The 23,092-nt window shown below is 34.6% G+C and overlaps 1 protein-coding gene across 7 annotated transcripts in view; it reads left to right on the top strand.

The window, feature by feature from the left end:
* Slc4a10 (solute carrier family 4 member 10) overlaps positions 1-23,092 on the top strand; it is a 260,215-nt gene that overhangs the window by 199,524 nt on the left and 37,599 nt on the right. For all 7 annotated transcript variants that reach the window (XR_016537258.1, XM_090342743.1, XM_090342746.1 and 4 more), the window contains 4 exons: positions 8,925-9,030; positions 14,452-14,613; positions 16,529-16,642; positions 17,951-18,112. Coding sequence is in view for 6 of the 7 variants with exons in the window: in XM_090342743.1 (XP_090198869.1) it covers positions 8,925-9,030; positions 14,452-14,613; positions 16,529-16,642; positions 17,951-18,112 (544 nt within the window). In the remaining variant the exon portion in view is untranslated. The remainder of the gene's footprint in view (positions 1-8,924; positions 9,031-14,451; positions 14,614-16,528; positions 16,643-17,950; positions 18,113-23,092) is intronic.

Below are 23,092 nucleotides of genomic sequence, written 5' to 3'. Positions count from 1 at the left end.
TTTTGATATATACAGTGTTGAGATTGCTAGATCATATAGCAGTAGTTTTACTTTTAATCTTTTGAGGAACTTCCATTGTGTTTTCCAAAATGAAAATATTAACTTACTATCAATAATATGCAAGAGTTTCTCTTTCTCTACATGCTAGGCAGCACTATTTTTCCTTTTCTCTTCTTCCTTTCTTCCATTTTTTTCTCACAATAGTCATTTCTATAGGAGTGTGCTTTTCTTAGTGTGATTTATATATGCATTTGACTGATGGGCCCTGCTTTTAAAAATTTTTCCTCATGTCTTTTTTGGAAAAAGCATCTATTTTAGATCTATTGCCATTTCACGCATACATTACTTAGGGCTTAAAAACAGTGTTACTGAGTTATTCAGTTACCTTGCACTTGTTAGTCACACCTTGTCACAAGTGTAGATGGCTGGTTATCTCTTCATTCTTTTGATATTTTCCTTTGGTATTTGAAACTTTGAGTTTTATGATTTTTTTAAACTTTTACTTTTGTTTCCTGTGCATTGAGGGTCTTATCCAACACATATTCTTGTCCATACCAATATCCTTAAGCACTGCTCTAATGTTTTCTTCTAGTAGTTTCTTTCTTTTTCCTTTTTTCTTCTTTCTCTCCCCCTCATTCTCTCCATCCCTCTGAACCTCCCTTTCTCCTTCTTTTTGCCAGTCCTGAGGCCTGCACTCAGGGTCTGGGCTCTGTCTCTGAGCTTTTGTACTCAGACTAGCACTCTGCTACTGGAGCTACAGCTTTACTTCCAGCTTTTTGGTGGTTTTTTGGAGGTAACAGTTTCTACCTGGGCTAGCTTCAAATCATGATCCTCAGACTTCAGAACTCATCCTCCTGAGTAGCTAGGGTTGCAGGTTTGAACCTCTATCAGTGGGTTTATGGTTTTAAGCCTCTTTGCTCTTTAATCAAATTTTTGTGAATAGTGAGAGATTGAAGTATAATTTAATTCTTTTAAAAATTTTACTATTAAATAATTGTACAAAGACGTTGCAATTCTATGTCAGGTTAGGAGAACAATAACCTTGATAAATGTTATCCCTGTCTTCTTTGTCCTCTGTTTTTTCCTTTCCATCCCTAGCTTTAAGTTGCACTGTTAAATTTTTACATTATGTACATTCAATGTAATTTCATTCTTTTGACTGAATCAAATTTAAATTATAGTATCAACTATAACAGCTTATTAGTAACTTGTTTCATTTTCACTGGAGTTGATAGATTTTGAGCCTTTGTGGACTAATGTTATATCCATTTTTCTACCTACAGAGTACTAGAGAACCAGTAGGTATTAGTACAAACTTTAAAAGTGGCTTTCAGCCACGTATAGTGATTTTCCTTTGTACAATTATAGGTCTCAAGTAATTAATCTGTCTTTTTCTCTTGTCAAATAGAAATAAATAATGAGCTGTACACCATCAGCGAATATTACAAAGCAGGAGTTGGTAGTTACTTGTTTTCTTTCTTCAGTATGCATTGAATAGCCACATGTTATTTTTAGGTGAGATGAACTGACTGTTTTCAGAGTTCATAGTCTATGAAGTACTGACCCACTTTTTCTTTGCTTTCTAAATTGACCTAGATTTATGAATCTATTCAGAAAGTTTTAAATGAAATAAGGTAGTGTTTTAATTTACACAGAAATATACTGTGCTAAAATATGTATGCTGTCCATAGGCAGAGTATTCATATCAGGAGTCCTACTAGCATATTAAAACTGAGAGGTCAAACTGCAGAAAAGGCTTCAACAAACTCTGTGGTTGTTACTCTATGAACACTGAGTCAACTTTGAGACTCTGAGGAACGTCAGAAATGGTTTTTCATTGACACAATTACTGGCTTGTCAACCTTGTACTGAATTGCACTGATAAATATATAATTGATCAAATTGATCATCTATGACATATCTCTTCCTGTCAGGAAAGGATATAAGAATATAGCTAGCTAGTTTGGGATTGGGAGTTTGTCCTAGTGGTAGAATGCCTGCCCTAGCAAGCATGAAGACTCAGGTTCAATTCCTCGATACCACATACATAGAAAAAGTCAGAAATGGTGCTGTGGCTCAAGTAGTAAAGTACAAACCTTGAGAAAGCCCAAGGACAGTGCTCAGGTCCTGAGGTCAAGCCCCAGAACTGGCAAAAAAAAAGAAGATTGCTAGTAGCCGGTGTAGTCTCATGTTCTAACCATGACACTCAAGGCTTAATGTATGTAATGATTCTCTGGTCAGCCATTTTTGGTAATAGATGTTAGCTAAAGCAGTACCAGAATTCTGCCTATGGAATATTACCACATCATCCTTGAGTGAATTTTTTTTGCAAGTTTAAATCAATGCACATAAAATAAAAGAGCTGGGATTGCAGTGAACTGATAAAATAAGTTATGGGAGATGTTTTGCCCATATTTCTCAGTAAAATTTGTTTAATATATATGTCAGTATGCATTACTAATAAATAGTACTTTGCTTTTTTGAGATACATAGGAGTATAATTTGCTAACTCATGAAAGTTCTGAATAATTATTCCAACTACTAGAATTTAAACATTCCCGTAAAGTAATTCTCAACTTCCAATGAGTGTCCAAATGAAGTGGAAATAAGCAACAGCTAATTTCTTAAGCTACTATACATATAAAATGATCTTGCAAAAATTTCATGAGAATGCTGATCTTTAAGGTCAATTGTAAATGAAAAATATAATCAGTAATAAAGGCCGGTAGCTATTTGGCAGTTAGTTGGTACATAGCTACAAAATATGAGTGATTAATCTACTAATCATTTATCTAGTAATTTATTTCTACAGTTCAGTTAAATAAGTTTAGAACACTTTCAAGTTTTACTTTCAGGAGAGTAGCACTTTTTCTCTTCAAGATTTCTCTGGATGTTTTTACTTTTTCATTACTGAAATTTTGGGACACAGAAAAAATTGTTTTATAGAAGAAGTTAATGAGTTAGGACTTAATAAAACATTGTGGAGTAGAACTTTTTTTTTGTAATTGTAATGTGATCTCTTTAGACAACTCAGCTTTATCTATTGGGAAACTAATGCAACTCCAAATTGGCCTTTGTGGACATTTTGGTAGTTTTACTCAAAGTATATACTGGAAATTTTTGAGCCAATTCTTCTGATTTCTGTAAAATATCAATGCATTATTTATTCATTAATCTCAATATTGTTGGATGTTGTGTGTTACACCTACGTGCTTAGAGGAATGATTAGCAATTCACATTAGTAAGAGAAATACTTATTTTTTCCTATTAAAAGTAATATGTTAATTTTTCTGAATGCTATACTTATAAAACATGGCTAAAACTCATCAAATTTAGTTAACTTAAAACATTTTAATATTTGTAAGTGCTATTGATAAAATATTTGATATAAGCATTTTATACTTATTTAACATACAAGGAAGCATCAAGTATAAAAGTATATATGCAACTCTTGAAAAGAAAAAAATTAAATTTGTGAAAACATTTTATAACCACAGCTCTCTTTCAGCTCATTGTAGGCAAAACATTTGTTATATACTAGACCCAAAACTATTAACACTCTCTGCTTGACAGTTTAAATATTATGTGAAGTATTGAAAAATAGGTTTTGTAATTAATGGTCCTTGCTAGACTCCAGTTCTGTGTAAACTCACTCCCTTATGTCACATACCTCTTCATGACACAGGTACCCAAATGACTTCACAGTCAACTATAACTTTGTTTAAGGATGACTAATAGACAAATTTTATTTCTTCCAGAAAGTTATGTTTTGTATCACATAATAAAGAATATGTAAAAGAACTATTATAGTAAGTTTTGTCTGATATGAAGGAAACCCATGATGAGGTTCTGAGAAGAATTCTGTGACAATAGATGAGAATGAGTTCCCAGGATGTAGAGAAAGGAGATAACCTAGATAAAGGCTGTCTTAGTCATGACTATTGAATGATAATGAGGAAAATAGAATAAGCTTAAAGAAAAAAAAAGAAAATTTCAGTGCTTTTCCTATTGACTCATCAAGACTTCATTTCAAGAAGCCATGACCAGCCGGGAGTTTGGTCTAGTGGTTAAAGTGCTTGCCTAGCATGCATGAAGACCCGGGTTCGATTCCTCGGTACCACATACATAGAAAAAAGCCTGAAGTGGTGCTGAGGCTCAAGTGGTAGAGCTCTAACCTTGAGAAAGTCCAAGGACAGTGCTCAGGCCCTGAGCTCAAGCCCATGACTGGCAAAAAAAAAAAAAAGAAAAGCCATGACCAAAAAAAATTGCATATGTTAACTTCATTTAAATTTCAAAATAGCCCTGTTTATTAACTGCAGCTAGAGTCTTGAGGACTTTTCTACTCTGACTGCCTTCCAAACACTATATGCAGATCTCACCTTCCTGCTTAATTAGGATTACTGGTGTGAGCCACTAGTGCCTGGCAGTCCATTTGGTTTTGAAGTTCTTGAATTTTTCTCTGTAACATATTAGAGTAAAAAAATAGTCACAATGATTATAACTTCTTAAAGGTAGGACTATGTTTATATTTCTATGCATCTCAAATAGAAATCAGCAGAGTATTTTAAACAAAATAACTTTAAGACTTCTAAAGTAATGTCTGACAAGCAAAGCTGCATGCTGTGTACTGGGCACTTGGGTACAAAAGTGACAGCATGAACATAGACCCATCCTTCTTTGAACCTATTGTCTGCTGAAATAGACATTGCACAAATAAACATTTGATTATAGTTGACATACATGCTTTCATCTAATGATATGAAATGTCAAAAGAATAACAAATATGTCCAAACTTGTGTATCTTGAGCCCAAGATGAAGATATGCCTATTTGAATGAAAATGGAAATGAAATGAGAAAAATTAAGAATGTAATGGATTATCTATCTTCTTAGTATTATGAAGTCATGGTGATGTTTTCCAATGATATGCGACACGTTATTTTTTTTTGTAAAGGTGATGTACAGAGGGCCTATAGTCACATAAGTAAGGGAATGAGTACATTTCTTATTGAATATTGCTACTCTGCACACTTTTCTCCCTCTATCCCTCCCCGACTTCCCTCCCCCCAAGTTGCAATGTTCATTTCCAATACAGTGTCTTGTATCACTGTTGCTTTTGTTCACTATTTGTCCTTTATCTCACCATTTCTGTGATTCCCCTTCCTATCCTCAAATTAGATGAACAGGTGCACAATACAAAGGGTACTGAAACAGAAAGCAGTGAAGACAGGAAATAAACCAAAGGAAAAATTATGAAAGAAAAAAGAAATAACAGCTAGGCATGGTGGCTCACGCCACTGGAGGCTGAGATGATCTGAGGCTCAAGGTTCAGAGGGCACTCAAGACTGAGAGACTCTTATCTACAGTTAACCACTAGAAAATTGGCCCTGTGGCTCAAGGATTAGGGTGGTAGCCTTGAGCTGAAGAGCTCAGGGATATTGTCCAGGCTCAGGGTTCAAGCCCACGGGGGAAATAAAAAGAAATAGCTGCATACAGTGTACTAAAAAATCCCCTCTTGCTCTTATATATTGTTCTTTTGATTAGCACCATTTTTAAGTATCATTTTATAGCATCATTTTATCAGCATTACCTTATAAAATGAAATATACATAGCTACTCAGCTATTGTGATCTGCTGTATATACCAATAGAATTCTATGCTTCCTTAGAAAGAATAAATATTGTGACTTTTGTATCCAAGTGCCCAGTGCAGAGCATGCACTGTTAAAAGTCTTAAAATTATGTTATATAAAATTTTAAGGAAATGGGAAGACTTGGAAAAAATCATGGTAAGTGAAGTGTGCCAGACTCAAAGAAAACATAGACTGCTTGGTTCCCTTCATCTGTAATAATTAGTATATGTCTAAGATAATTCTAGAAGAGGACATATTCTCTACAAAGCTATTTTTCTGGGCAGGCACTGGTGGCTCACACCTATAACCCTAGCTACTCTACATTAAGATTCAGATGATTACTGTTTGAAGCCAGTCCAATCAGAATTGTATACAAACTTCTATTTCCAAAATAATCAGAAAAAAAACCTACACTGAATACATAATAGGAACAAATTAATTGTTTAATAATAGAAGACTGAGTAAGCAAATTATAGTATTCCTTCAGAATGACGATTCTGGAGGGCTATGTACTAATGTGGAAATCAATTACATTGTAACAAAATTTAAAAAGGTGTAAAATATTATGTACTTATAAAAATATATTGAAAATATGTACTAGAACTGCTGAAACAAATATGCCACAAATTGTAGTTGTTGATGATTCAAATACCTTGTGAACTACCAAAGAATGATCATGAACATGTCTGACTTAAAGATTGTAATTTTCTGATTTTATGTCTTATATTAATACATATCTTGCTACCCAGCACTCTGGGGGCTAATATAATCAATAAGGAGCCTTGAAAGAAATGAATCCCAGACCATTATTGTTCAGTGCACAGGGGAGAGGGCTATTAATAACTACAAAGGCAAGAAGGGAACATGGTCCAGCCCAGGGACTAAAATTAGTAACAAAGTTAAGGGAGTCCTACCAAATTATGTTTTCCAGAAGACAGCCTCAGATTCTCCTAGTGTAAAGGAGATCAATTACCTCCACTAGCCTTGAAACAAATGCAAAGACTGCTGGAGGAGGGCATTTTAATTATAGTGTTTATCTAATCACTCTGTGGCTATTAGGATAAATAAGATGGCTCAGAGAACTTGCTTTCCTATAAGAAATAAAAAGCGCTAGAGAGTTTGTTTTGTAAAAAAAAAAAAAGTAAGCCAAGTGATCCAATACCATAAACTAAAATTGTTAGCATTTTGTCATTTTATATTGAGGTTTATTTTTTAATGCAGAGAAAATAAAAATGTTCACAAATGATACCACTCTTTCCCTTCTGCTTTGGGATTGTTTCACTATCCAGTTCAGGAGCTTATGATATTAACCATCATGACAACATCAAATCAAATGATCACACATACATCCTACCATCACCTCCATTTTATAAATTAAAAAAAGCTGGAACACAAAATGCTTACAAATCCTGTCCAAAATCACTCAGTTAAATTTCTGAATTTGAATGGATATGGAAAGTTTGGCTAGGTGCTCTAATATCCTCAGTTATAGCATGCACCTAGGTCATTTCTTTTCACAAAATTATTCTAGATGACTTGCTCAGAGCTCACATTCTAGCTTATAGTGATACTCTTGTATTTCATTTCTTTGCTTTTTGTAGTTTTGAGTTAGAATGATTTGAAATGAGTTCACTAGTAGAGAGAAAAGATAGGAAATAACATTTTTTATTGTATACTTGATGCATCAGCCAGAAGCTTCCTTCTAGCCAACAAAGATTGGTCAAGTTCTTTTTCTACTTTCCTATTTAGGCATGCAACCTGTGAGAACTATCTGCCAAGATTTCAGACTTAGATGTGTGGACTCCAGAAAGAACAATGATTATTTTTAGCTGTATATAATGTCTGTGATGAATAAAATAAATATTTCACATTGAAACACACTTCTCTAATTTAGACTTGATTTCTGAATGAAAGAAGTCTACCAGAGGCATTGCTGCCAAGAACACATAGGTAGCTAGTGTCTATTTGTGGGCCTTACTCTGAAGGTTTATGTCTCCTCTACCAGTTTGCTGCTTTTACATTAGATTTATGGCTTAGCATTTCCAGAAAGTCATTATATTAATATGACTCTGTACAAGGAATGCCCTAATACCTTATGCCACTGTTTCCACTAACATGGGACAATAGTTTTAGACAGAGCCTATGGCCTTGAGGGAATGTAATTCAGATGGAGTAAAGCAGATGGAGAAGCCAACCACAAGGTTTTTATGGGACTTGGGAAATAGGATACTGCCCATGTCCATCAAAACTAAGGGATTTGCTAGGAAAGTAATTGTCATGATATGGAGGCAGGGCTGCAAGAGGTTATGGGGGAATTATTTTTAAAAAGAGATGTTTTGAAGACTGAAACTGGAAGACAGTGAAACACAGGTGACTTTATTTCTATTGCCATGATGAAAATGGTACCAGGTTACATCTAGAGGCAGCATAAAATGGATTAAACACTAGGAACTTAAATTCTTGCTGTCAAAGACAGAAAAGAGAGATTGCTGGTCGAGATTTACAAAGTACAAACTGCAAGTTTCTTTCCTATGGAAATAATTCTAGGAATAGTGGTTAGCTCCTACAGCTCTATTAACATAACAAAAAGAGTAGTCCAAGGAACTTTATTTAGTGTGTGGTGATCTTGGAAGCCAGCTACATTTTCAGAATGTGTCTATAAGACAATTTATTCTGGAGGCATATGTAGACAGTTTGGGAGAAACAAAACAGGTTACAAATTAAGGGCTTCATATAAGGTCATTAATTTGTTGGTTACCTTTGCTTGTAGCCTGCATGATCTGTAAGCTTTGTAACATGTGTAGCATTTGTAACATGTAATCTAAAATTACATTTTAAAGTTGCCTAAGAATATCACCCTTCTGACTATTCCCATCCAAATTCAGTATTTGTCATGGCCCTTTACTATATTCTCATATAAACCCTGTGTATTGGTTATATGATTTTCAATATTATTATTAGCAATTCCCAGTTATCTTGAGATAACTTCAACCTTCCTCTAATGGCTGATATGGCTATTCAAAATTAACTGAAATAAATCTTATAAAAACCTTATAGATTTGGATGCTTATCTTTTCACTTGGCTTAAAATTTACAAACAAGGAATTCTGAGAAGGACCTGTCATTCCAGGCTGTAGAATGATGCAGAATCCCAGCACTATTTTGATTTAAGTTTTGAAATAGCTGATCCTAGAACAGTAAGGTGGTCTAACTATGCAACTGTGGACCAATGCTGTGGGTGAAGTAACTGGAAAAGCTACTTATTTCACAAAAGACATAATTTGCCTTTTCAGATGTAACTGTGTGGCGCCACATAATCCCAGCAATGGTACCTTGAAGGAATGGAAGGAATCAAATATTTCTGCCTCTGACATAATTTGGGAGAATCTAACTGTGTCAGTAAGTAAAACACTGAAGAATAAATCATATATTGAATTATTTGCTATCAGGGCTATCACAGCTATTGTTGCCACTAATATAAGTTTCAACTGCATAAGATTAGGAGAGAAATAGACTTCTTTTCCTTTATCAGTTCCTGTATTTAAAGTATCTTTACTCTGGAGTTGTCACTTATTATGAAAAGTTTTCACAGACGTGAATTACATTGAAAGCACACATAGCAGAATGATTTGTGAGCTGGATTGAAAGTTAAATATGAGTGCTATTAAATATGTTAAATATGAGTGCTATTGACCTAAATGAAAGCATATGGTAGGAATCAGTTTGCCCTTCACGTGGACAGAACCTAGAATGCTTCTACTTGACTGTTCAGAATGTGAGGAAGGGGAAAGGCTGCATTTCAGGTGTGTATGTGTGTGTGTGTGTGTGTGTGTGTGTGTGTGTAAATAATGAAGTCCTGCGGTGAACACAGTTACTTGACAACATTCTTGTACTCTTGTCAACAGAGTTCTCTTGCCTCGATTTTATACTCCACAAAAGAAATAACAAACTCATTTTCACTATGTCTGCTAAAAATCCTGTGCCTCTGTTTGATTTTCTTAGATATTAATCTTCATTTTTTTCTCACAGTGGTATTTTTCAATTCTTCTTAATTTATTATATATTGTTTGTGCATTTCCTTTCATGCTTATAATTGCATTTTTACTTCTGTTTAATGAAATCTTTTTTTTTTTTTTGGCCAGTCCTGGGCTTGAGCTCAGGGCCTGAGCACTGTCCTTGGACTTTCTCAAGACTAGAGCTCTACCACTTGAGCCTCAGCACCACTTCCGGCTTTTTTCTATGTATGTGGTACCGAGGAATTGAACCCGGGTCCTCATGCATGCTAGGCAAGCACTTTAACCACTAGGCCAAACTCGCGGCCCCGCCAAACTCGCGGCCCCTGAAATCTTGAAATACAAAAAAACTCTTAAGTGTTCAAAATTTTTGAGTAGTGCTACTTTTCTTTGCTGTTTTTTTTTCATATATTTTATTGTAATTAATAGAAGGGTTGCATTATATTTGCCAGATAGGAGGTGCATTAATTCACATACATTGATACCCTTTCTCATGTCTTGGTCCCCATTTCCCTCCCCCCCCCACCCCTCATCTTTTTTTTTATTATTATTTTTTACTGTAATTAGTAGAAGGGTTACATTATATTCACCAGATAGAAAGTGCATTACTTCACAAACACTGATACCTTTCCTCATGACATGGTCCTCATTTCCCTCCCTTCCTCCCCCCACTCATCTTTTTTTATATTTTTTATTGTAATTAATAAAAGGGTTACATGATATTTGCCAGATAGGAAGTGCATTAATTCACATACATTGATACCCTTTCACATGTCTTGGTCCCCATTACCCTCCCCCCCACCCCTCCCACCCGTCTGGGTTTTCCCCCCTTCCCTATCAAATTTCAAATAACCAAATACAAATAAATTCAATATATCAGATAACACAGTGAGATACTGTAACAATATGAGATAACCAAGGGACAGCAAAGGAGATGAGAGATAACATAGTACATTAAGGACAACAATCATTCGTTATATGGCTTTTGTTTCAACATCCTGGAGGTCCTTTCAATTAGCTTCACATTATATGTCCTTATGTATCAAGAGTTTGCTCTATTGCAGATCTCTGCTAGTAGAGCCCAAGGTTTCTACTGATTATAACAAATGAGGGAAACCATTGAGCCTAAGTTCCTTTGAGTCTGGCTTACTTCACTTAATATGATTTTTTCTAAGTCTTTCTATTTCCTAACAAATGGGGCGATGTCATTCTTTCTGACAGCCGCACAGAATTCCATTGTGTACAAATACCACAACTTGTTGATCCACTCATCAACTGAGGGACATCTGGGTGGTTCCATATCTTTGCTATGGTAAATAGTGCTGCAATGAACATTGTTGTGCTACTGAATTTAGTATGTCCTTGTTTCTGGACAATTGGGTAAATGCCTAGTAGTGGTCATAGGGGACCTCTATTTCTTTGCTGTTTTTTCTAGCTAGTACATTCAGCCATTTAAACTGACCAACAAAACAGCCAATTTGACCTACAACAAAATAATTATATAGAATTTATACATAGGATCATACATAGGATGTTGCTGGATCCACTTCTTTGACTCTCCACCTATATTCCTCTTTGTAAAGTGGATTTTGTTTGTATCCTTACTCAATGCCCCCTTCAATAGAATAACCAAAAAAAAAAATCCCACATCTGAAATATTTTTCATGATAATTTACTCCATGTTCTTTATATAGTCTATTAACAAATTACCTATTTTCAAGTTCATTAGCATAAATGTACAAGTCTCTGAGTAATTTACGTTAAATAATAAAATTTGCATGCTAAAAATCTTGAACAAAGGCCTTCTAAAATGCAAGCATGTTAAGTCTTGATAATAGAGGTGGTTTGATTTCATAATCAAAGCAAATATAGCACTGGGTGGATTTTTTCCTTTAATTTAAAAAAGTTCTCTATTCTCTATTTTGGCAAAATTTATATTATATTTCATTGTTTTTTCCCAATAGATAATTTCTAGGAAGGGACAATGGCTGAAGTGTTCAAGAACTTGCTTTGAGTGGAAGAGCTCAGGGCAGTGCTCAGACCCAGAGTTCAAACCTCAAGACCAAAAAAATAAAAAAAAAATTAATTTCTAGCCTTAGCTACAAGTAGCCAGTACTATCAAAAGGAATTTTATATCATGAAAAGAAGGCACATTTTTTTTTTTTTTGCCAGTCCTGGGCTTGGGTTCAGGGCCTGAGCACTGTTCTTGGACTTTCTCAAGGCTAGAGCTCTACCACTTGAGCCTCAACAACACTTCCGGCTTTTTCTATGTATGTAGTATTGAGGAATCGAAGCTGGATCTTCAGGCATGCTAGGCAAGGACTCTACCACTAGGCCAAACTATCGGCCAGCACTTGTAAATTTTATAATTAAAAGTCCTTCTAATTTCTCTATATTCATTTATGTATACAAACAAATGTATTTTGTTGATAAAGGTTTATAGTAATGATTATTATAAACAGATTTTAATAGAGATATTTCCTTTTATATTATTAGTCCACTGTGTTATTAGTAAGTTTTTATATAGCTCATGAATCCCAATTCATATGATGTTAATGCAGCAAAGAAAATCAAAGAGATTTCTTTTCCTCAAATTTCTATTCGGTGTGGTAAATCTTAAATATTTGTCCTTCCTGGCCACGAGAAATATCTGTCTTGAAAAAATAATTCCTCCTCCTACATTTACTATTTAATTCAAATATTTTATGGAAATCTATTATATTAAGATTTTTATTTCTATAGACATATATATTTGCGGTAACTTAAAGGAAACTTTAGGCAAGAATTTAAGTATTCATAACAATTAACTTATTATTAGTTAATTGTTCCAATGCCCAAATTTTATATTTAGCTTGTACATTCATTAAGAGCAGGACACTCATGCCAATTTCAGTTTCTGTATTTTATCTAGCTTTTGTATTTGCCAACCTAATAGAACTTGGGAGTGGTTGAAGAATAATTTGTAGAAGTCACGGTGTCAACACTGACAACATTTGTGTGTGTGTGTGTGTGTGTGTGTGTGTGTGTGTGTGTGTGTGTGTGTGTGTCTTGGGGCTTGAACTCAGTTCCAGCCTTATATCTAAGCTTTTTTTGTTCAAGAATAGCACTCTACCTCTTGAGCCTCAGCTCCACATCTAGCCTTTTTGTGCTTAATTGGAGTTAACAGTCTCACAGACTTTTCTACCTAGGCTGGGTAGGAAAGTGATCCTTCAGACTATGATCTGAACATCTAAACTTCCTGAGGGGCTAGGATTACAGGTGTGAGCCATCAGTACCTGACAACAAGCATTAGAAATTATCTTTAGACATATTACAAAGGAGTTTAGTAAATCATATTGATCAGTTTACCTCTTTCAACATTGTCATGCATACCTCTCCTTCCCACCACTTCTCTTACTCCTTTAGACAGTTATGAGGAGTTCTCACAGTATTTCTTAATAATCTCAGACATGGCAGTAAACTCAAGTAGATATTATTTGTTTTCTTGTTTCCAGATGAGAGTATAGCTACTTGCACTGTGTTCTAGAATCTTTCAAACATATCTTTTATGTTTTACAAAGATTTCAGGGATTGAAATTCAGTTCACTAGGCAGACTGTGTTAGTGATCACTTTATTACACACAGTCTGTAGAATATATCCATGTCCTCTATTGCACAATTCAGCTTTGACTCAGGGACAGAATACCTTAAGGTATTCAAAGTAAAACAAAAGAAACCAGAATGATTTCAAAAGAATATATATATATATTTACTTTTAAAAGTATTTCATATTTGTAGAACTGTTTTCTTGAATTTTTTTGACTTTGCTGCCACCTCATGGCTAAGGAAATAATTATGAATTTAGAGACACAGTACCAAAAAGAAATGTCACAGGGAAATCATTAACTATGATAGCTTTGCCCCTATAGTGATTTATTTTCAGGATGGCAGTTGATTTTTTATGAAAGAATTTATTAATATTGATTTTACATCATATTTCAAATGTCATGTTTAACAACAAGTATTTAAGAAGGGAATCTCTCTATAAAATCATTGGCACACAGGTTTTAGAACATAATTAAAATTAAGCTGAGGGTTTGTATCTCATAGACACATATTGATATATGTAATAAAACATGTCTATAGAGTATATTGCCCCTATAGTGATTTTTAGGTCATTTGTTCTTTAAACTATCCATGGTTCACAATTTCATTTTCATAATTATACATCATGGTTTTCTTCTTTCCTTTCTCAACTGTTTTGGCAATTTTGAACTAGACAGTTATCTGAAATACTTTTTTTCTTCTCTTATATGCAATAATTCTCACCACATATATCATGTTATGTTTCAGCTCTACACCACCAGTTGGTGGTGAGGCTACCACAAATTGCTCAGTTTTCTCAGATATGAACTATGAATAATAAGTCTATACAATTGGTGTGCAAAAATGATGTGTTTAAATGTTTTGGCCTTGGGTCTGCTATCAGTAACCACTTATTATCAATCAAGGGCCTCATATTTTCAGTTTGTCTGGTGTTTAAAACTTACTAGATCTTGGGTTTGTTACATACTAATTGGTAAATCATGTCTTCCTTGGTTTCTAAGTTCAATTTTTAAGAGTAAAGTTTAACGAAGTAGTTTTTGTCTCAATTGTACACATTATGCCATTACTGATCCAATGAATTTGGACAGCATATGTAATGTCTGCTGTGAAAGCCATAGGCCAGCCTTAGAATCGCAAGTACAACTGATCAGATGTTAACTTTCTGGAAGGCAAGTAGCCAGCTTTACCCTAACTGCTCTGTGTGGTTTCTTTCCTGCGGCAGGAATGCAAATCTCTGCACGGAGAGTATGTTGGACGTGCCTGCGGCCATGACCACCCTTACGTGCCAGATGTTCTGTTTTGGTCTGTAATCCTATTCTTTTCCACGGTCACAATGTCAGCCACCCTGAAGCAATTTAAGACTAGCCGATACTTCCCAACCAAGGTACTTAGACTGTAATTTTCAGGACTTTAAGATAACTCCCATACAATATGTTTTCTTCAGGACACTTGATGGAATGGAAGGAGTCGAGCAAAGGCATTATGTCAGGGACCCATCAAATTAGAGGTGGGGTGTCAAAAGCAGAGGAAGAAGAGTACTGAGTGATGGAGGTGGCTGGCAGGGAGGAAGAGATCTGCAAGCATTTTCCTCCTTGTAAACCCCAAGGATAAACTCTCATTTTCCCACTTAGGTTCTTTTGGAAATTCACACCACACGCTGCATTACTGATTGGCACGTGTTGCCCAGTGTGCAGTGGGAAGTAGTCCAACCTGACAGATACCTCGGAGAAGCCACTGTTGCTTCTCTAATTGGGAAAGCCCCTGAGCAGCTCATTGGAACATTATTCTCTTTTTTCCATTTTTAAAGCGTCAGTCCCTCCCCTAACCCACCATGTTTCATCTGCATATTTGGAAAGGAAAGTAAACAGAGAAACAGCTCAGTTCAATATTTAACACTGCAAAGTAACACCTATAATGTCTGATTCCGCCAAAAAGAAAAAAAAAGAAAAAAAAAGAAACAAGAAAATGAGCTATTTAGGGTTGAGCTATAAATTTTGATAAAAATTCCACTCTAGGGAAACGTTTCAAGAACTGTTCTTTCCAGAGAGGGCTTCTTTTCCTACCACTTTCTACTTCCTAAGGTGGAAGATTCATTTCTTCTCTCAAAGCATATTCTGACTAATTCAAAATCACTTTTATGCTTATATATGTTGAAGCAATAATCTCAAGTATATTGTTTGAACACACACACATATATATCTATATCATGAAGGAATCCTAATAACGGTTTGTGCCGATAATTTTATAAGAATGTTTGATCAAAAATGACTTTATAAATGAAAAATGGCCTGAACAACTGATTACATAAAATACATCAGCCATTCTTTCCTTCCCCCCCATCCCCCCCACACTCTTATTACTAGGGTTTGAACTTGTTGCCTTGAACTTGCTATGCAGGTACACTACCACTTGAACCACATCTTTACTTCCTTTTGGCTTTGTTATTTTTCCGATGACATATTTAAGTTTTGCAAAGCTAGCTGGAACATGATCTTCTTCCTACAATGTTTCTTGTCACTAGGATTGCAGACACAGGTCCACATCAGGCTGAATATGCATATTAAGTTGAATTAAGTTTAAATTTACCCTCTCGATTGGTACATTACTAGCTACCATACTTACATCCTATGTAAAATAAGAATGTTTAGATTTTAAAACAGAAACATTTTACTTTATGGTGCTTTAGATTTATCAGATTTAAATGTTCCCTGAGTGAAAAAGAGCATTAAAATACAAACAAATTTGGCCCATGAAGTCTTTTTTTTTTTTTTTTTTTTTTTTTTGCCAGTTCTGGGCTTGAGCTCAGGGCCTGAGCACTGTCCTTGGACTTTCTCAAGGCTAGAGCTCTACCACTTGAGCCTCAACAACACTTCTGGCTTTTTTTCTATGTATGTGGTACTGAAGAATCGAACCTGGGTCCTCGTGCATGCTAGGCAAGCACTCTACCACTAGGCCAAACTCCCGGCCCAGCCCATGAAATCTTATTCTGTCTTTTAATCTTTCACACACCTGGGTTCATAATAAACTTGGGTATTAAATATATATTGAGAACACTGTGAACAGCACTAGAGCTACTCTGTAAGTCCTCATTCTGGAAAGGTTAAGTACATATTCATCTTAATGATAGCAATGTATAACATGTTCTTTTGGAGCTAACAGTGATATGCAAGTATATATAATATATAATATGATGATATGCCATTTATAAATATTTAGAATATATGACTCTAGATTATGGTCCTGAGTATTTCTTGATATATATAGCTCATTCAAGTAACAAGTGTTTTCATTATTTTTAGGTTCGATCCATAGTAAGCGATTTTGCTGTCTTTCTTACGATTTTGTGTATGGTCTTAATTGACTATGCCATTGGAATCCCATCGCCAAAACTAAAAGTACCAAGTGTTTTCAAGGTAAAATTATCATAGTTTTCAGCATCTGTTTGCTTTTTATGTCTCTATATGTAGTATTAATAACTCAATGTCTATAACTCTAGCATGTGAGATTTTCATAAAAAACAAATATGCAGTAAATAAACAGGAATTAAACAAGTGTACATAGAATGATTAAAATTTTGGTCTAACATATATATATATTAAATCATAGAAAAATAAACCTTCAAGTTGCTTGAACAATTTTTCTGATCTCGGATAGAATATGTATGTATAATGCAATTGCTGAATAAAGAAGCATTTTGAAACTAATGGGAATTTATCTTGAGGGAGAATTCATGATGGGCAGGGCTTAAAAGTTATTTATTTTCTTTTCTTTCCTCCTTATGGTTTATCTCATGTTGTTACTGTATCTGGTTTTGGTACCAGGTATATTTATATGCTTATTTGAAATAGGTAAAGGGAGGGGAAAATAGATGATTGGGAGGGGGTGGTGGGAAGGAAAGTGGGAGAAAAACATGGGAAGAGGTATCATTGTTCAATGGACCCCCATCTGAAAAATCTAACTATAACCCCTCTATACTTCACCCTGATAGTAAAATACAATTTAAAAGAATCAGATAAGAGTGGTCTCAGAATACAATTTTGCCCATTGTTAATAAGGAAGTTTATGGCCTTGAGTCAGTAACTTACCCTCCAGGTTCCTCATTTTTCTCATTCATCAAACAGGGCTGGGAATATCCTCATAAAGTTGTCTCAATGAATTCAATTGGGACTCATCATTCTTGTTTAGATGAAGCTGACCCTTGTTAAACTTCTAAATTTTAATTTTTAATTGTTTTCAGCATTTCTATATTGCTCTGTGTACAGGTATAAAATAAGTTATGATTTTATATTGAAACATCAGTTCATTTATCTGTTTGTGACTCTAAACTGAAAAAACAAAAGACACTGACTTGTCTTTCTTAGTTCCAGACCAGAGGCCAATGTGCTGTTTGTAAATATTAATAATATACTGGACCATAGCACAAGATAAATATTAATATTATTTTGTTTATTAATTTTGTCAGATTTTAAATTCCATGTCACTTTGGGCAATTTACTAGATCACTCTCTGTCTTGATTTTTTTGACTCCATCATTAGAGTGCTGTATAGAATGAGTTAAAATAGTTTGAACAGTGCCTGTTACTTTGTAACACATCATTATTAACTGTAACCCACTTGGCTTGCAAGTTTATAATTAGGATTTCCTGTTACAATCTGTGGCATTTAATTTAATTACGTGTTTGTTAATCCACTACTAATATATACACCTTTAATTTTCTTAGCCCACTAGAGATGATCGTGGCTGGTTTGTTACACCTTTGGGTCCAAATCCATGGTGGACAGTCTTAGCTGCTATTATTCCAGCATTGCTTTGTACTATTTTAATTTTTATGGATCAACAGATTACAGCTGTCATCATCAACAGAAAAGAACATAAACTAAAGGTATATGCTAATATTCATTTTAATGTAAATAATTCCAATTTAACTGATAGCAAACAATGTTCACAAGACATATCTGAATCCTGCATTTATTTCATAGCAAAATAGTGTTTGTAGGTTCATAATTTTTATTGTTTTATAAACTACCTTGTCTTTTTATATCATAAAAATTTATTTGTTGATTCTGAACTTAAAAAAAAAAAACAAAGCATTATCAAGGTCCTAAAGCAGAAAAGGAGCACTGGGCCATGAGTTAGGCCTCTTTTTCTACAGCATAGGTTTTCATTTCCCTGATGTGATGTGCCCCCAAAGCATTATCAAGGTCCTAAATTTAGCATGTTTAATGGATATTAATCAAATAGCCTGTTTGGTCATTGTAACTTTACTAACTTGTCTTTCATCTAGGACTTCTCTATCCCTTTATTTGACCCTAAGCATATCTATTACATTACATTCTTGTTGGAAAAAAATTACACTCACAAATACAATTTATGAATTTAATTAGATTTTTCTTTCATTATTTTTGTTTTTAATGCGTAAAACAAGTGTTACCATTTTAAATGACTTCTTCGTGGTTCATTGCAGATTTTTTTTCTTTTTTTGTTCCATTTTCATTAGCTGATGTTAGTTATACATAGCAGTTTCATATACATAGTGTGTTTTAATCAAGTTCATCCCCTCCATTCTTCTTTCTCTTCCCGTTTTTAGCACAATATAAACAGATTTCATTGCTTTATTGTCACATACGTAAATAAAGTACCTTGAACATATCCACACCCTCATGCTCTCTCCATTTTTTCTATGCTTCTTGCTGGCACTCATTGCCAAGAGAACCCATTTTACTTTTCTGCCATTTATTTCAAAGACTAGATTCTGCATGTTGATAGTGAACGTGTAATATTTATATAGTTTATTTTTGTTTAGCACGATGATTGCTACTTCTATTTATTTTCCTTTTATTTTTGTTTTCCATTTGTTATAAAATTGTTATAACTCTATTTTTCACAAAAAAGAAAAAACATGATTGGATATCCCTTTTTATTTTGGTAACTGTGAATTATCTAAGTTTTTTTGATTTTTAACTGACATACAATTGTCTGATACAGTGAATACTCCCACTTACAGGTCTACACTAAACAAAATCAATGAAATGACTGAATGGTTAAAATAATTAGAATCAAACTTTGTTTGGCCTAGTGGCAGAGTGCTTGCCTAGCATGCATGAAGAACTGAATTTGATTCCTTGGTATTATATACATAGAAAAAGCTGGAAATGTCTGTGGCTCAAATGGTAAAGCTCTAGCCTGGTAAAGCTCAGGCCTTGAGTTCAAGCCCCAGGACTGGCAAAAAATATAAGGAGAGAATATATACAATCTTATTTTATTGTAACTATCTTAACATATCCTTTAAGCTGTAGATTAGAAGAAATAAAAACTAAGTTATTAAGAAGGAATTTGGGACATATATTAAAGAGAACTTGTGTCTGTTTTCTGGAGATTTTATACTGAAGAAGTCTGACTCATCGTCCTTCATCTCAGGTAGTATGTCATATAATTTTCCCAGGGCAATCTTTGGACTCTGAGGATCTTAAGATTACAAGTGTGAACCACCACACTAGGAAGAGAGGAAGGGATGTGGGAGAATACTGACATAAAATTTAAAGGATACTCCACAAAATTGAGAAAACTGAGAGGAGGGAAAGGATTGGGAAGGATGGGGAAGCATAATGAAAGAGATGACATTAATCATGCATCTGATTCACAAGCAGACTTATTGAAAGGTCACTCCTTTGTGCAATAACTTAAAAATCATCTTTGAAAAGGAATATATTTTGGGACTGGAGTGTGGCTTAGTGGTAGATATCTTGCCTAGCATGGATGAAGCCCTGGGTTCGAGTCCCTGGTACTACATACACAAAAAAAGGCTAGAAGTGGTGCTATGGCTCAAGTGGTTGAGTGCTCAGGTTCTGAGTTCAAGCCCCAAGAGAGGCCAAAAACAAACAAAAAAAAAAGGATTTTTTTTCACTTTCTTTGGAGATTGTAATTTAAGATGCTTACCACGCACACCTCCCCTCTATTTTAAAAGAATTTGTCCAATTCATTTGCAGTTTGTTAAAGAAAATATTTAATTATCCTTGCAGATATAATTTTACACTCCTCAGGAAGCTCTAAGAGCTAGATCAATGGGGTGTTGGTCTAGTTTAAGTCAGGTTAACAACTATTCTCTATGTATGAAATAAAGAGTGGCTTTGATTTATATATGCAAATTTCTGAGTGTGAATATTACCACTATGGCCTGTTTTGAGTTATCAAAGTCACATTAACTATACATTAACTAATCACAATAAACATAAAAATTAAATTAATACTAATATTCCTCACAACAGAAGTCTTGAACTAATAAAATAGAGAAGGATCATACCTCAGGAACAGTACAGTCTGTACAGTAAGCTTATCTTTTTTTTGCATTTAACAGAAGGTTTTTTATTGTAATTAATAGAAAGGTTACATTATATTCACCAGACAGAAGGTGCATTACTTAACAATCATTTTACCTCTTCTCATGTTTTTGTCCCCATTTCCCTCCTCCACCCCCTCCCCTCATCTTGTTTCCCCCCTTCCCTAAGTAAGCTTATCTTATTTGTTGATTTATTACATTTATTTTAGCCATAAGTAAGTAAATAAAAGGAGTTTATAAGCAAAAAAATGTAAAATGCCTCCCTGTGTATTAAGTTGATATGGAGAAGATTGTATAGTCAGTCTCATGTCAGTCTTGTGATCTTCTTGCTTGTTCTTGGACCTTAGTTCTATGAAGTTGTGCCTCATCAATAGAAATGATGTTTGGAAACCATAGTAGAAGCTCCAGAACAGCAGGCCCCAAATATGTAGCATTTAATTCAAGTACTAAAATGAACATTTTTAATAATTGTTCAAAGTAGCATGTCCATAGGAGAAGCTGGGTGACAGTGTGGGGGAAATGAACCAAACTTCTGTAGCACAGCATTAACCTTAGTCATTGCAAGCATTCACAATAATTGTCTCCTTGAAAGTGCACCAGATACAGAGTCTTACATGACAAGACTACAGTCAACCTCGCACTGAATAAGAAAAAAACTGAAATCATTTTCTCCAAGACCAGAATCAAGACTAAGGCATCTACTCTTACCACTCTTATTCAATATGATAGTAGAAATTTTAGGCAGCACAATTAGGCAGGAAGAAAAGATAAATCAAAGGCAAACAAATAACAAAAGAAGTCAAATCAAGGCTGTTGGCATGAAAAGTTTTAAGTTAATTAATTGGTTCTCACAAATCTTTTAAGTACTCATCAAGTTTGTTCTCATTGGATAAATCCTCATTGCAAACCGCTGATTTAGGCTGTATAGTACTGGGAAATCTGAGGGTTTTTATGTAATTACTTTTTGAAATAAGCAAGTTACATTTCCAATTTTAGTAGCCTCATTGTTGTCATTCTTCCCTCCCTCCCTCCCTCCCTCCCTCCTTCCTTCTTTTCTTCCTTCCTTCCTTCTTCCTTCCTTCCTCTTTCCCTCCCTCTTCTGCTCTTCCTACCCTTCTTCCTACTTTCTCATTCATTAATGCTACAAATTTAACCAGAGAATTACCACTGAGTTATAAATCTAGTACTACGTAAAAGTTTCCATATGTTGCTTTTTAAAGGAATGTTATCACGATGATCATTCATATCAGTAACCAAATATGAATTATTTTAATGACTATATAGTATTTTATTAAATGACATATATTAAAATTAACTGACAACTAATATTTTGGGAAGATAATAAGCCAATATAGTTATTGTTTAACTTTTAACAGAAGAAAGGCAAAAATAAATGTTTTGATGAGATTTTCCCCTGTGTATAGTCTATGAGTTCAGCTATTTAGGCATTTTGTTTTTAAGTATTAGTGAAATCATGTCAAAATAAACTGATAGTAAATGAAGATTTTTTTTCAAGGGTGATAATATTACCTTTATAGTTATTGTGTATCTTCACTCTTTCCAGGTTTGTTTTCTTTTTCTTTTTCTTTTTTTGCCAGTCCTGGGCTTGAGCTCAGGGCCTGAGCACTGTCCTTGGACTTTCTCAAGGCTAGAGCTCTACCACTTGAGCCTCAGCACCACTTCCAGCTTTTTTCTATGTATGTGGTACCAAGGAATTGAACCCGAGTCTTCGTGCATGCTAGGCAAGCACTCTACCACTAGGCCAAACTCCCGGCCCCTCTTTCCAGGTTTTTTAAACCTACAAATCTTGTTACACGCTTGGATCTTGTGCTATATATGCCTGTATTGAGCCTTCAAATTGTTCCCAAAGCTCCAAATTTACACATTATTTCCCCCTGTACCTATAGTGTGGAAATAACTACCATATAGCAAAGCAGAGTATAAAGGAACATCTCAAGTACTGCTATTCATAGAATGAAATGCAGAACTAAAATACTTAATATTTTGCCATTGAAATATCCCCAAGCCTAGATTTTCAAACCATTTTTTAAATATAGGATGAGGCTAAGTGACATGAACTCCAGGAAATGGAAACAAGAGGTTTATCTTTGTGATAGTTGTTCATAATGTACTATGTGAAGTTATTTCTTTCCTCTCTCTTTTTTCTTCTTATCTCATGTTTATCTCATGTTGTTACTGTATCTGACTTTGGTATCAGGTATATTGTACATACATTTTTTTTTTACTTGAAATAGGCAAAGAAGGAGAAAAACAATTTGACTGGGAGGGGGACGGGGGAGGGAAAGTAGGAGAAAAACACGGGAAAGGGTATCAGTGTTCAAGAAGGAAATTACCTACTGAGAAATGTAACTATAATCCCTCTATACATCACCCCAAAAATAAAGTACAACTATTAAAATTAAATAATACTATTGTAAAGGTGATGTACATATTTTGTGTGGGGGTCATGTGGCTTGAACTCAGTCTGGGCCCTGTCCCTCAGCTCATCAGCTCCAGGCTACTGCC

The sequence above is a fragment of the Megascapheus bottae genome, chromosome 12, assembly GCF_031878675.1.
Source record: "Megascapheus bottae isolate mThoBot1 chromosome 12, mThoBot2.hap1, whole genome shotgun sequence".
NCBI lineage: Eukaryota > Metazoa > Chordata > Mammalia > Rodentia > Geomyidae > Megascapheus > Megascapheus bottae.
The sequence above is the reverse complement of the archived record's forward strand: the minus strand, read 5'-3'. Positions and strand labels throughout refer to the sequence as shown.